The 14,935-nt window shown below is 41.4% G+C and overlaps 1 protein-coding gene across 1 annotated transcript in view; it reads right to left on the bottom strand.

Moving 5' to 3' along the window:
* The window catches only part of lrp13b (low-density lipoprotein receptor related-protein 13 b), a 34,154-nt gene that overhangs the window by 3,229 nt on the left and 15,990 nt on the right, over positions 1 to 14,935 (bottom strand). Inside the window, exons 22-43 of the mRNA XM_042509623.2 lie at positions 14,643 to 14,891; positions 14,307 to 14,534; positions 13,923 to 14,189; positions 13,544 to 13,759; positions 13,091 to 13,273; positions 12,418 to 12,540; positions 11,958 to 12,125; positions 11,514 to 11,729; positions 11,162 to 11,391; positions 10,367 to 10,496; positions 9,672 to 9,865; positions 9,268 to 9,454; positions 8,202 to 8,414; positions 7,909 to 8,092; positions 7,602 to 7,803; positions 7,316 to 7,480; positions 6,007 to 6,261; positions 5,607 to 5,834; positions 5,160 to 5,294; positions 4,107 to 4,308; positions 3,872 to 3,991; positions 2,604 to 2,711 (exon numbers count right to left, since the gene is read on the bottom strand). Coding sequence (XP_042365557.2) covers positions 2,604 to 2,711; positions 3,872 to 3,991; positions 4,107 to 4,308; positions 5,160 to 5,294; positions 5,607 to 5,834; positions 6,007 to 6,261; positions 7,316 to 7,480; positions 7,602 to 7,803; positions 7,909 to 8,092; positions 8,202 to 8,414; positions 9,268 to 9,454; positions 9,672 to 9,865; positions 10,367 to 10,496; positions 11,162 to 11,391; positions 11,514 to 11,729; positions 11,958 to 12,125; positions 12,418 to 12,540; positions 13,091 to 13,273; positions 13,544 to 13,759; positions 13,923 to 14,189; positions 14,307 to 14,534; positions 14,643 to 14,891 — 4,203 coding nt within the window. The remainder of the gene's footprint in view (positions 1 to 2,603; positions 2,712 to 3,871; positions 3,992 to 4,106; positions 4,309 to 5,159; positions 5,295 to 5,606; positions 5,835 to 6,006; positions 6,262 to 7,315; positions 7,481 to 7,601; positions 7,804 to 7,908; positions 8,093 to 8,201; positions 8,415 to 9,267; positions 9,455 to 9,671; positions 9,866 to 10,366; positions 10,497 to 11,161; positions 11,392 to 11,513; positions 11,730 to 11,957; positions 12,126 to 12,417; positions 12,541 to 13,090; positions 13,274 to 13,543; positions 13,760 to 13,922; positions 14,190 to 14,306; positions 14,535 to 14,642; positions 14,892 to 14,935) is intronic.

Below are 14,935 nucleotides of genomic sequence, written 5' to 3'. Positions count from 1 at the left end.
TGGTTGCTAGTCTACGTGAAGTTTCAAACTGAACAGAAACGTGCCTTTACATACTTTTACACAATGACAAGTGCGGATTTGAAATAGCTGAGACTGCATTTGCACATGCATCAACACGTTCATGTATTTACACACACAACAATAGCAACAGCCCACGATGCCTCCCACAACAACCAGTTCATGAATTATGAAAGGGGCCATAGCAAGAAGTTGTGCGTCTGAATGTGTATGCCTTTCTATAAAGTTTGGTCATGTTCGAATTCATTTAAATGTATGCCCATTTTTGTTATGTTACTGCCACTGCACCCCTGTGTGTTGCTGTTGACTAAAGTACATACTGTAGTTCTCTTGAAATCGGGTCCCATGGTGATCCACCAGAAGACGAGGGACATTTATATAGGACCTTTTTATAGAGCTGCCCGTCATATCTAATAATATCTTATTGTGGGTAAGCAGCTTCCCTTGTGTCTACATGTGGCTGCATGTATCATGCAGTAACGTGGGAACAAACATGTCACACTGCAGAGGATTTATCAGACCTCCTCCCATGCCAGTCATTGTTGTGACATTAATCAGGGCCTCCTGGGTGTGAATAATTATACAATCTGTGTTTGGCACTGTCAGGAAATTTTCAGTGCCAGACTGAGAACATGTGAAACATGGGTGTGTTGATATTTGTGAATGAATAATTATGAAAGAGAACTTTGGGCTTCTGGATGTGTGCTAGTTAATACTTGCAATGCTCTGAAAATCGTTGACTTTATATTCATATTTCTCACTTGTACAAAGTCTTAGGGAGTTTTAATATTTACATAGTCAAAGATTCCCAGTATTTGTACGTGCATGGTTGAATACGTGCCTGAGCAATGGAGCAAGAGGAGCAAGAGGAGCAGATGTATCCCCATTATTCAATTACAAGGAGCAAACTTATGGTTGTGCTACCCAAGTTTTTCCTTTAAAAATTAAACTTATGCAGTCCCCACAATCTGGTAATTGTATTTAAGCAACCTATATCAATTATAATGTTACAGTTTTAAGCAACTGGCAAAAACTAACAAACAGTAACATAAAATCCCGTATTTCTTGACTGTCCTCTGAGTTGGTTGGAGAAATGCGTTTTTCTCTATAGCATCAGAGTATCTGAATTAACAAATTTTCAGTGGTGTAAAGTGACTTATTTAGACATACACTACTTTGTTTTAGTTTCAGTTTTAGTCTCTTACTTTGGATAGAATTCTCCTCTTTAGCTGTTTCAAAAGTAGCTTGGTTGGCTGTTTATCTTGGATTCAGATTATGCTTTACTGGTTCCGAACTGTATTCATGTTAGTGTGTTGTAAAGAGCAGCAAGAAAAACATTCTGTGAAATCGTACTTTTGCATATATTTACCTAAATTGCAAGAGTGCATGACCGATCAAAAGAATAAGCAAGGAGGATTGTTGTCCTGGTGGTGGTGTGTTTGTGTGTGTGTGTGTGTGTGTGTGTGTGTGGGTTTGTGTGTGTGTGTGTGTGTGTGTGTGTGTGTGTGTGTGTGTGTGTGTGTGTGTGTGTGTGTGTGTGTGTGTGTTGAGCTCAATTCATTGTTCCTCTCTACTGCAGCTCACACAGTAAGAGGCTGGCATCTCCAGCAGCTTGCCAAGTTCCATCTCTCTGCAGGTATCGCCCTGCCATTTATTCAACTCAAACTGAGCCTAAGCAAGTCTTTTCATTCTGCGCTGAGTATGTGATAATTTTTTTCTTTGTCCTGCATAAGAAAACAGAAAGCAAAGTTTAAATGGAAGTGTAAGTGTGCAGGTGGAGTTCTGGAAAACTTTGGCATGCTTATGTTTTCCAAATTAAGCGGAGTACTGCAAGCCTGTTGGTTAGCGCTGCAAACATGGGCAGGAATTAATGCAATATGTAAGATTATAGTGTTGATGAGCCACTTTCACAATTTCATTGAAATCTATCACAGTCTCCACAAGATGCATGTCATGATTGCATGTTGAAAAGTTGTTGTGAAATTGGTGCTAACTTCCTGCCTGTAAATTGGCACCATGGTTGACACTAGGACAGCATCTTTGGAGAAACTTTAAACGTGGAAACCTTGGTATCTGTTCTCAGCTCCATGATGATCTGTGCTACAGTTATTAACAACTTTGTACAGTTTTTGTTTTTACCCAAATGAAAGGTTTTGAAAGAGATTTTTTTGCTACTCAGTTGTCACACTGTTATTATATTTCTGTCCTCCTTTGTGATTTAAAGTGCTTATTTTGTTTTACATAATTTGATACTATTCTATATTTATGTTGCTGCTGCTTTTTGTGTCACAATGATATCTGCTCCATCTCCCTCTTGAAACTATTTGCGTTCCCACTCTGCTCTGTAGTTTTCTACATCTTGGTTTGCCTCACCTGCCATCTAGTGGCTGTCGGAGAGTCCTCCTTTACTAGTGTTAGTTCTGTTAAGATAGGCTGCAAATCATTTCAACAATAACCCACATATACAGGGCAGCTTTCAGTATCAGTTTGGTCATTCCATTATGGTCATTTACTGCCCTGTAGCTGCTGACCGAGTCAAGTGCTTTTTACTCAAATTTCTGTGTTAAAGATAAATCAATGCCTACCAGATTGAGTGTCGTTGCTGTAGGCTTTGACCTCCACCACGTTGATCTTTGTCTCGAACCACAATTGGTTAGGCTGGAGACCATCACTGAACCACAGTTTGGTTACATCTACATGGTTTGGAAAGAAGCACAAAAAATTTCATTTCATATCTTTCTTCACACATACAGATGTTTTTGTAAATTGATATTTTTCTCTACATTTTGGCCTTTCTGAGATTTGGGTCACAAAAACAGATTTTGAAAGTGCCTTCTAAGGTGCAGATTTTTCAAAACTCTGGTTACTGTTTGTCTATAAAACAGAGGTTTGGGAAACAATGACATCATCTCCTATATTCAAGGATGCCTATTGTTGTTTTGTGTTACAAGCATTCGCTAGAAATGACAACAATGGATGACAAATGATTTGCTCTTTTTTCACATCCCTTGGTCTAATGACTACTTTACACTTAAACTCAGTATTGCCTTTCTTTTTTTTTTGCTCAACCTCAGCATCCATGGTTTAAGGTAACAGAGACAACGGTTTTGGATAAGGCCTTGTTGAACCAGCGGACACTTTTCAGAGTGGGATGGTTGTAGATGAGGAGTGAAAGGAAAACATTATTATCTTCAGAGCATCACTCGAATGTTTGAGTGAGCTCCGTCACCTGTAAATTGACATCCTGAATCATGATGAGATCTTCAGAAGGTGTTTTGAAAAAGGTAACGTCAGCCTGTGGATTTTATCACCCTTTGTGATGAGGTAGATTGCTGAAGACAGCAAGCGTTCGGAGCGGTTTTTGTATGGACAGAAATATTTTGTAAAACATAGGTCATGTGCACAATTTTATTTTAAAGGGTGAAAAATATCCTATTTAAACATATTTGTATATATGTAGACAGGGCCTTAAGATACGACAGTGCAGATATCAAAAGCTACTGTGTAGAGTGGGTACACAAAAAAAATGTTCATTAGCCAGACTGAATATCAAGATTTGAAAGAAACAATAACAGTTCTGATGGAGAGGAGAAAAAGTGCTGGTGATTAGAAGTGGATGTTGAAAGATGTATAACAGTGAAGATTGGTAAGGAAGAGGTTGACTAAATAATTCATGGTTTCATTAGTCTGTGATGCCATCTGCTGCCTGAAGGGGAAGAAGACAGATGTGACAAAAGTGAAAGCCAAGATGAACGAGAAATTAAATTTCAGGAGCAGGACTGAACAGGTTAGAGATTTTCCCCTTAGACACTGTGAGCATTTGAGTTTTCTTTTCCGGTGCTTCCATCCTTACCTTTGTCCACAGTGGCCCAGAGGAGGACGTTCTCAGTATGTGTGAAGGAGATGAGCAGGCCTGGCCCTGTTTTATACTGTTTATATTTCGATCCATCCAGTCCGATAGAGTTGATTATACCTTCCCCGAAAGAAAACAAATAATCAGACACACAGGCAGGCAGAAACAAGACAGCAAAATGTTTTCTTATAAAGTACATAAGAAAAGGGAGTTGTTTTTTTTTTAATGTGTTAACCTGTGTCAGCCCAGTAGATCACAGTTCCCTGACTGGAAAAGACCAGCGAGGTGGGGATGCTCGACTTCCTCCACAGCACTGCTTTGTTACGGCCATCCATCCAGGCACAGTTCACCTCCGACTGGCTCTTCCCACCTGCCACCACGATCGCTGTGTAGCAAAGTCGTCCTGAGGGGGGATGCACTGCAATGGATGTGGTGCCCTGAGAGGACAAAAACAAATGCCTAAGCCAAATTTATATTACCATGAAATGCAAGTATTAGGGGAGAATAAAAATGTCTTGGGTCATGTGAAAAAAAAAAAAAAAAAAAACTGAGCTCAAAGAAAGGTCCAGAGTAAAAACAGAAGTATAAATGTATATACTGCCTAATTCTACATTAGAGGTCCTTGATTTTTTTGTTGCTAGCTAAGGGTAAATGTGTTTTAGTAACTAGTCTTAAGTCTATGTTTATTCACAATTTACAGTATAAAGGCTCCTGAGAAAATCTGACCATGGCAGGGTTCCCATACACTGATTTACTTTTGGTCGCCACATATTGATTCACCAACCCTGTCTTCTAGAAATTAATTTTGTATATTACTAAATTGAATTCATAATTACATTGTGGTGGACATACAAAGTGCATGACTGTGGTCGTGGCTTACAAAATTGACAATTTTGACAAAGACAGTTTTTTTGTTTGGGCAGGGTACATGCAAAAATATGCTGACTAGATTTGCACGTATTTGCTAATAATACTGAAAAATACATCTTTCAAATTTTTATAAATAATCTTAAATCTAAATGGGAAAATTACAGCTCAACCATGTTAAATTATGGTCTGACTATTTATATTTTTGTATACATTCCATTAACACGTTAAACCTTGTATTTTATATATTATCAGAAAGGCAACAAAAGAAGTAAGAACCATATCTCAGCCATGAGAAGTTTTAGTAAGAGATTAAAAGAAATGTACGCAGTGAGGAAGGAGTCATGTAAATGTCACAGGTAAAGGAGGTGACAGATGAGCAGAAAAGTACAAATGTAGGTAGTGAAGCCGCAGACTTCACCTGCAATGATCCCTGCAGCAGTGAGGTGGTGTGGCCGTCCCGTCGGGAGGTCACATGGAGATCAGGCTTAGAGGTGCTGCTCCAGTAGAGGTTGGAGGTCACCCAGTCAACCGCCAGAGCCGTGACCAGATCATCCTTGTGGAATGGAAAAGTTTAGTTTGAGCAGTGAGTGACAGTTTTTGCTGGAAAAATGTTGGCTCGGAGTCAAAGTCAAATAAGAGTCACTGCACAGTTAGGATAAAAACTCTCAACTGATGTGACTAAACACGGTAAATCAAATTAGGATGGTTCAGTAAAAAATGCAAGGGTTTGTCAGCAATGCTACCATCCAATTTTATTTCTTGAGTCTATCAAAAATAATGTCAAACAGCCTATATATCCTCTTAATGACATTATTGCCAGGATTTTAAAAATTGCCATTTCCTTTGAAAAGCTGATATTGCCTACCTTCAGCTTTAGGATCTGTCCAGAGGGCATCAGTCCCTGTCTCGACCTGGAGTCGCCCAGTTTTAGCACATCTACAGATCCTTGTGCTGCATCAGCCACATAAACAGAAAGCTCCTGGATGGACACATCCAGTCCTGAGGCCGCAGTCACGCCGGGCAGGGCCAAAACGCGTCCGTTTGGCATTTTTTTCAGAGCAACATCATCACGACGCATGGAGTGCAAGTGAATCTAAAAATAGCAGGAGGTTGAGGTAAAAAGAGGAAATGAGACGCAGCAAGCAAAAGATGAAAATGATAATAAAAAGACTTCCAACCAATAAGGAGTTTCTCAGATTTGTTTGTCGGAAGTGTTTGTCAGGAATGAAGTCCTGCAGGTTCTCTGGTCTTTACACCACATTCACCTGATAAACTGTAGTACGAGACAAAAGCAGGATGAACGTTGAATCCACAGGCACAGAGCAGGTCATCTTGTCTGTGGAAAGAAGCAGCCCCTTTGGGCATCGGCAAACTGCAGTGGGGTTCGTACCCGCTGGAAACCCCGGCGACCCCAGTGCTCCAGACTTGCCTCTCATAGGTGGGGCCAAGAGGCAGAGGTGGGAGCAGTGCAGCTGGTCACAGGGGTTGGATATGGCTGGCTGGGAAAGGGTATGCATCAGCTGTGGAGAGGGGTAACATACGCATTAAAACTCATAGCTTTGACTTAAATAAGTGTTTCACTGCTGGAAAGATGGTCTTTTAAAAAACTCAGCAGTCTATGTAGTGGAAAAAGAAATATTTTTTAAAAAAAATAACAGAAATAAAGGGGCTGTGACATTTTCTTTTGCTTATGAGGTAGAAAACCTACAACTACCATAATGCACTGTGCCAGGCTAATAAACTCTCCAGTGGTGGGTGACTTAATTTGAGCTTGGCTATTTTGACACAGGAGACAAAATAGTGGCTAGCTGTTAACAAACAATCGCAAATTACCAGCGTTTCCCACAAATTTGTTTGTTTCAGCCATTTTATTTGTTATGCCTTTCACTGCACTCATAGGGCGTACTGTACTGACGGAGTAGCAGAACACGAGGAGCAGTAAAAGTGAAACTAAACCAGTCATTGTACTTGATCTAACTGTGACTTAAACCGCTGCTTAGGGATAAAAAAACTCATGAGTTTTGCCTGCACTGAATTCATGGACCTGGGAAAACATCTGAATTTAGAGAGAGGGCACAGAATGATAAAAAAAGGAACACAAGATTTAAAAAAAAAAAGTTTTCTTTGATCAGCACTGCCTACTTTACCATTTACTTTTTGAGAGTTTGAGAGAGAGAGAGAGGGGTGTCTCAATATGCTTTTATACTATTTGTGTCCGTGGTGGTGGTCATACATAGATGTAGAAGTACAGTATTTACTCTGACTCAACACTGGAGTCAGAAAAAAATCTGCAGATAAGCAGGGAGACCTGAGTTTGCTGGTAAAATGGACAGAACTTTGCCAGAGCTCATTTACACATACTACCCACATTGTTATGATACCTGATTGAAAATCAGTGATGTATCCCCTTAAATACAGTTGCCTGCCCAAATATTACTATTTAGCTGTGAGAATATTGAAATGAAACATATTTATGAAATGACAAAACTTCTTAGATATTCATAAAATATCCAAATGTAATATAATCACAGTATCTAGGAGGTACTATCACAGCACTAAAAGCTAAAGACTCACTTTCAGTCCAAACGGCTGCCCGGGTCTCTTAAGGAGAACTTTTTGATCCTTGCCGGTGTTCTTGTCAGCTGAGCGGATGGTTCTTCTTTTTGTGTCAGACCAGAAGACTCTGTCATTGAAGACTGCAACAGAGAAAGGACTCGGTGTTTCCGCCAATTGGAGGATCTAGTGAGAGAAGGGTTCACCATCACCAGTCTACATTCATGAAGAAATCATACATTTTCCTCAAATTATGCTAAAACTTTACAGGCCATTCATACACGTTTTCATCAGCTGGCGATGTTACCTTGACGTTGTCTCCATCCAGAGAGGCCGAGCCAATGCAGCGCAGCTTCTCATCGGCCCAGTACACTCTGTTGTCTAGAAGGTCATAGGCCAGACTGACTGGCCAGCTCAAGCCTCTGCTCACGACCACCTTCCGCTTTGAACCGTCCATCCCAGACCGCTCGATCTGAGGGGTGCTGCCGATCTCAGACCAAAGCATCATCCTGAAAATGTTGATTGCATGCAATAATGAAATCCAGACTGGAAATAAGCATTGTTTTTTGTTGTGTATAGTTTATCTGTGTTTTTTTAGTTTTTTAGTTTCTTACCCTCTGTGTGGCAGCAGGACCAATGAGCTCGGCTGCTCCAGATCTTCACCCAAGACCACGGTGTGGTCCTGAGATCTCACTGTGGTGTGGCTGAGCTTCACAGCCAAAATCTGGCCCACCAGTCCATCCACCCAGTACAGGTTCTTACCCACCCAGTCCACCGCGATGGAATCTGACTTCACCCCTATAACAAGGTTTCATTTTACGAATGATTTTGCTGCGTGGCTTAAATTAAGCACATTCATTCTACTTTATCATTTTCCTCAGATGTTGTTAAAGAAACCTTGCCGTACCTTTGATAAGCGTCCCTTTGCTGTTTGAGTTTTCCATGTCAGCCCAGCGGATGCTCTGGTAGTCAGGGCTTAGCCAGTAAACTCTCTTTTGAGCCCAGTGATAATCGAGTGAGAAGACCGGCCGATTGGCAGAAGACAGAAGACGTAAGGTGCTGCTATGGACTCCCAGGAGTAAGAGCTCCGACTGCACCGATGCCAGGAGCAAAGGCTCGTCTAGAGGTGAGAATATGACCAGTGAGTTTTTCTGGCTCTTCTCCAGAGTTAGTAACATAGGCACAAAAACTGAAGATCAAAGATCATTCCATAAACAAAAATAAGTAGATATTCCCGTATCTAAAACATACATTCATCTACGTTTGGTCTGACCTAATTCATAAAAATAAAAATCTATTAAAACAAAAAAACCCACTTTTTTTTAAAGTTGTAGATAATAGATTTTCAGGGACAAGGGAAGTTAATCTGAGGCATTCATTGAGGTGCTGTGAAGAAGGAAGAGTTTAGGGTCATAACTAAACAAACATGGACATTCATTACCTAATGCACTCCCTGGTATTTGGTTAGACTGACACACTAACATGGTGGGCAGCCACTGGATTTAGTTCATTTTAACACGCTATGATTGCAAACTTTGAAGGGACAATTTACTCCCAAATCAAAAATACTAATTTTTCCTCTTACATGTAGTGCTATTAGGTTGTTTTGGTGCGAGTTTCCCAGTGTTGGAGATACTGGCCATAGAAATGTCTGCCTTCTCTTCAGTATAATGGAAGTAAATGGACTCAGCTTGTGATGCTCAATGCACCAAAAAATACACTTGAAAAACTCAACAGCAATGTGTCTTTCCAGAAATCATGATCCAGTTACATCTTTACGGCCGATTTCTCCAACACTCAGCAATTCACACTAAAACAATCAGAATAATAAAAAGCAATACAGGCACGAGGAAAAAAATGTATATTTGATTTTGGGGTGTATGGTCACTTTAACTTGCTAGATATTGGTAGCACATCATAGTGAACATTTGTCTTCCTTCAATACACAGAGACAGTGTCCAGAGCTACAGTACCTTTGGTCTTACAGCTTTTGTTGTCAGGCTCCAGGTAGAAGCCGGGGAGGCAATTACACATGTAGGAGCCACGAGTATTCAGGCAGGTGTGTTTGCATACAGCTTGTGGCTCTTCACTGCACTCGTCAATGTCCACACAGGACACAGCACGGGACTGTAGTCTGAAACCTGCAGCACAGTAACACCTCTGAAAAAATGAGAGGGAAAAAAGCATATTTTAATGAGCATGGTGCTCCATTTATATTGCAAATAGAGTGACAAGCTAAAATGAACTATTCATGCATGGGCAATAATGAGAATTTAACTGGAGTATCTTGCTTGTCATTCCCTGAAAGCATACAGAGGCTGAGGTTGGGATAAAGCAGGGCTAAAAACAACCACACACACAGCGATTGTATACTGACCGCTCCGTTCGGGGTGCTGACACAGTTGTGGTCACAGTGAGGAGCTGATGGGCTGGAGCAGTTTCTTTGAGCACATCCCACGCCCTCATCTGAGCTGTCAGCACAGTTGGTGAAGCCGTTGCACACTAGGCGGGGGTCCACACACTCACCGCTGCCACACTGGTAAAGGTGAGAAGGGCATTTTCTCTGGCTGCCTGTGAAAATGGATGCATAGAATCAATGCTCTTCAGATTGTCCTCTCCAGCTAAAATAAAAATCACTGTATTAGATGGCATTTGGCTTCACATGTGGCTTTTTTAACTGTGCTACATGAAGCCCTATTGAGATGGTTTTGAAATTAGATCATCATCATCATCAGTACCAAAAATGACATCTTCTGCAGCTTAGAATGACTGTAAGGATAAACGACTGACAAAACCCATACCTGCAACAGACCGAGACTCTGAACACTTCATTTCAACTGAGTAGATCCACATGAATAGACCATGTATGTTATAACTGGCTCATTTTTATGGAGCATATCAGCTCATGAAAAATGATATGGCTGATTTGGAACTGACAAAAATTACAGTCAGTCTTGTAAATGATAAGATTATCCTTGTAATCCTATTCATTAAGGGCTAAATGCACCCAAAGATCGATGGCGATGAACCTGACTGAGAAAAGATGAGTATTTGAGAATATAACATGCTCACATTTGTACTCGTCCATGCCGTTGTCACAGTCTCTCTTCCCATCACACCTCCATGACTGAGGGATGCACTGACTGCTGTCTCCACACTGCCACTGATACTCCCTGCATTTTGCCGGTGATGACATGCAGTTCTGGATACAAATGATGAGACCATAATTCAACAGACTTTTTTAGTCCCGATACAGATACAGATACTTGTGGTTTGGGTAATGGCCAACAGTGAGTCCCAATCCCATATAAGTGTTATAAGCTGTGTGGAAGTGACTGCGATTATTCTTTTATGTGAAAGGCAACATTAGGCTTGATGTAAACACTGCTTTGCTAACTTTGCAAACAAAATTCAAAAAATAAATACAAAAATATAAATTTAAAGAATTGTTTTTGTTGTTACTTTTAATCAAAATGAACAAAATTAACCAGAATTACAATTATTTTTTTTTAAATAAAGCAACAAAATGGTCAAAACATGAACAGGAATAAAGATTTCAGCATAAAACAACACCAATGCATAACGGAATTGGTGCATGTGTTATCAGAGGGAAACATCAAATTTAATTGAATAGACTGGCCCAACTGTCACAGATAATCGATCCAGTTTTTTCAGTCAGTATCGTTCCAATATCCAATATGAATTTCAGTATCGGTGCATGCCAAGTTGTAACCACTGCTTTCCAGCCTTACTCAAAAAGCACCTGCATTACATCAAAACAAACAACATACAACAAATACAAGGTAAGTCTCGCTAAATTCTTGCCTTACTCATTAAAACAGATTTACTTAACCTCACATGCCTTACCTTCTCATCTGACCCGTCTCTGCAGTCGTCTTCACCATCACAAAGCCACTCTTTCTGCAGACACTCGTGGCTCTGCGGACATCGCAGCTGTGTCGGGCAGCGCGGAGGTCTTGTGCAGTGCGCCTCATCAGAGTGGTCACTGCAGTCAGCATAACCATCACATCTCAGGGCCTCAGACACACACTGACCGCTCAGACAGCGATACTGGTCAATGGCACAAGGAACCAAACCTGGAAACATGAAATGTGGATATCTGATGTTGTGGATATGTTTTATATTCATCTTCATTGATCAAACGTTTATCATAAGATTGTTGGTTTGAGCCAAGTTTCTCTATTTGGACGTCACCTACCACACTTCTCTTCATCTGACCCATCAGCACAGTCTCTCTCCCCATCACACAGGAAGGTGTCTGGTATACAGCGAGTGTTGTTATCACAGCGATGATGGCACCCCTCCATCAGATGCGAACAGTCTAATTCATCGGATCGGTCTTGACAGTTGTACTCGCCGTCACACACCTTCCCCGGTGGGATGCATCTGTTCCCGTGAGAACAGCGGAACTCATCTGGAGGAGAGAACAGAGACTCCTTAAAGATAATTCAGTGCAGGTAGTGCCTCTCTTTCAGCAATTCATCCCAACGTGTCCCACATTGTCCCACATCAGCTCAGCTCTTTGTCCCTCATTTGGTTTGTTGGGATCTGGTCTCTCTGCTCTAGACATTTTCTTTGTAACTGAAAAAGCAGATTAAAGCATCACAGGCTGCTTTTCACTGCCACAATGCATGTAGCAAACCTGCTTTGCAGTGAGCAGCGCAGCCCTCTTCGTCTGATCCATCTTTGCAGTCCTTCTCTCCGTCACACACATGGCTGTACATAACACACTCCAGACCATCTTTACATGGCTTGAAACCTGTGCGGCACCTCAGTGGGGCTGATCTGGAACCGGGCACATTGTTGGAGGCTTGGCAGAGAGAAAATCAAGCATTTAATGGGTTTTTAAGTCAGGTATTTATTTACTTTATCAGCAACTGATGTACAAGAAGTTATGCGAGCTTGGCAGCTGAGCAAAATGGTATATGGTAGTGTGTCTAGGTGGTTGCTGTGTTGATAAATGGTTTACCTGTTGTTGATATATTTTTAACAGCAAGCATATCAAGTAAGAGCCATAAAAGTAAAAATTATAATATCAATAAAATGTGCTTGCACTACATCTACTGCTTCCATCTTGTATTGTATTTTTCGTGTTGGCTTACGCGGAGCAGCAGGAACCGCTGACTGACACTGCTTCTCATCTGAGCCGTCGGGACAGTGGGCACGGCCGTCACATACTTCCTGCCTGGGGACGCATATCCTCTGGTTGCTGCATAAGAAGTCATCTGATATGCAGGAAAGAAAGGGTGAAAGTAGGGAGAGGAAAATGGGTGCTATGAAATCCTTTTTATAGATTTCAAAGCTGCCCACAGACATGTACCCTCACACTGTCATTGTAAAAGATTTTTCAGACTACAGCACTTCCACGTTTTTCCTTTAAACTCTACCACAGCCAGTCCATGCCTGCATTAGTTTGCTGGATACTAGGGTTGCATCGATTGTTTTTTAAATTGTTTTTACATTCCAATTTTCTATTGAGGTTTTTGAATCAAGCTTCGATTGCCTCGTCGTATGTTATAATGTCAATACCCCCGATTTTTTTTTTAATATATAAATATATGTAATTTATAGTGCCGTTAGATTACTGCTAGACCACCCTGCTAATACAGGTGTAGGCCTCTCTTTATGTGCAGCAAGAGGAAGGAAAAAGGTTGTTTGTTTTACTGCAGTGCAAATGTTTTTTAATGGCTAGACGTGATTATGTTGCCACAAAATTGCCAGAATTTGATAGGTGAACAACATTTGCATTATGGTTGTTGCAGGACTCAGACATACCTGGATTTTTGCATTGAACCATACAGCTATTCTCATCAGATCCATCAGGGCAGTCTTTTTGTCCATCACACAGCTTATTGTGAGAGATGCACAATGATGAACCAGGACAGAGAATTGAAGGAGTGATGCAAGTTGATGCTGGAGCAAGAACCGCTGACTCTGTAGTTGCATCAGTACCTGGGTCTGGACAGGAGAAGTGTTAAATGTAAAACCCGAAGCACTTATTGGCAGGATAGTTGGGTAGCAAGCTTTAAAAATAATCCTAGATAAATTAAAGGTACATAAACATATAAAAGAAAAAAAAAGTCAGTTTATTCACTTTATTTCTGAGGATATATTTCTACCTCCATCATAAATCACAGCTTTCAAACATTCATTGATGGTTGGAATTAGCAGGTGCATTCACTTCATCACCAGTGGATTAAGATTTAAAAACTAGATCTGAAGACTTACCACAGCCGACCTCATCCGAGCCATCCACGCAGTCTCTCTCTCCATCGCAGAGGAATGTCTTTGGAATGCAGCGCTTGCCGTCGGTGCAGCGATGCTCACAGCTCTTGGTTGGTTTCCAGCAGTCCAGTTCATCAGACTGGTCGCGACACTGCGACTTTCCGTCACACACCTCAGCCTCAGGAATGCACATCTTCCCATGGGAGCACTGAAACTCACCTGGGGAGAGTACAAATAGAAGATATCACTATTTGAAGAATTTGAATGAAGCGACATTACAGCTAATCTTAGTGTGTGTGTGCATATTTATTTCACAGTTTAAAAATGTACAGTTCAACAGCATCTTTTAAATTTCATGAACATTAAAGTTTAGTGACACAACCTTGTTTGCAGGTTTCTTGGCATCCCTGTTCATCGGATCCGTCCATGCAGTCAATCTCTCCGTCACACACGTGGCTGTATAAAACACACTCTCTGCCGTCGCTACATGGCTTTGAGCCCACACGGCACTTCAAGACGTTGGCCTTAGCTACAGGCTGAGCTACACTCGGACAGTTGACCTCATCTGAGCCGTCATGGCAGTGAGAGCGACCGTCACAGACCAGACTCTTCGAGACGCAGTTTCGACGATCTTTGCAACGGAAGTCAGCTACAAAAGGTAAAAGAATATTGAAAGACATGAGTGGAATTGTATCAGATTTGCGTTTACTGGGATTTGTTGGAAACTGAATCTCAAAGAAGCAAATATAACTGCTTAATGACTCACTCTTAGAAGGGCATCTCTTCACACAGTTCTCATCAGATCCATCAGGGCAGTCTCTTTTTCCATCACATATCTGTGTCGGGCTGAGGCATAAAGAAGAACCTGGACACAGAATTGAGGGGCTGCTGCAGGATGGCTTGGTGGGAGGCTGAGAAGACTGCTCAACGGGTGCAGGAGATTCATTTATTTGGACATTTTCTGCAAGAATTGTAGTGCCAGTGTCTCCAGCATCTAGAAATATTAAGGCAAGAGACAGTTGAAGGAATGCTGACTTGTGTATCAAAGCATGAGCCCTTTTACATTTGTATTAGCTTTGAAAACATTGAAATGAATACTGACCACATCCCTCTTCATCTGATCCATCCCGGCAGTCTTTCTCTCCGTCACAAACGTGAGTGAAGAGGACACATTCTGTCCCGTCTTGACACAGTCTGGAGCCAATGCGACACTTTAGGACGTTAACTCGAGCTGCAGGAGGAGCCGCGCTTGGACAGTTGACCTCATCTGAGCCGTCGTGACAGTGAGAGCGACCGTCACAAACCAGACTCTTTGAGACGCAGCTTCGACGGTCTTTGCAACGGAAGTCAGCTGAGGACGAAGGCATTTAATAAGTCAGTCATTATCTAGAGTCA

This window comes from Plectropomus leopardus, chromosome 20, assembly GCF_026936395.1.
Source record: "Plectropomus leopardus strain MGB_pleo_1.0 chromosome 20, ASM2693639v1, whole genome shotgun sequence".
In the NCBI taxonomy this organism is placed as follows: Eukaryota; Metazoa; Chordata; class Actinopteri; order Perciformes; family Serranidae; genus Plectropomus; species Plectropomus leopardus.
The sequence above is the reverse complement of the archived record's forward strand: the minus strand, read 5'-3'. Positions and strand labels throughout refer to the sequence as shown.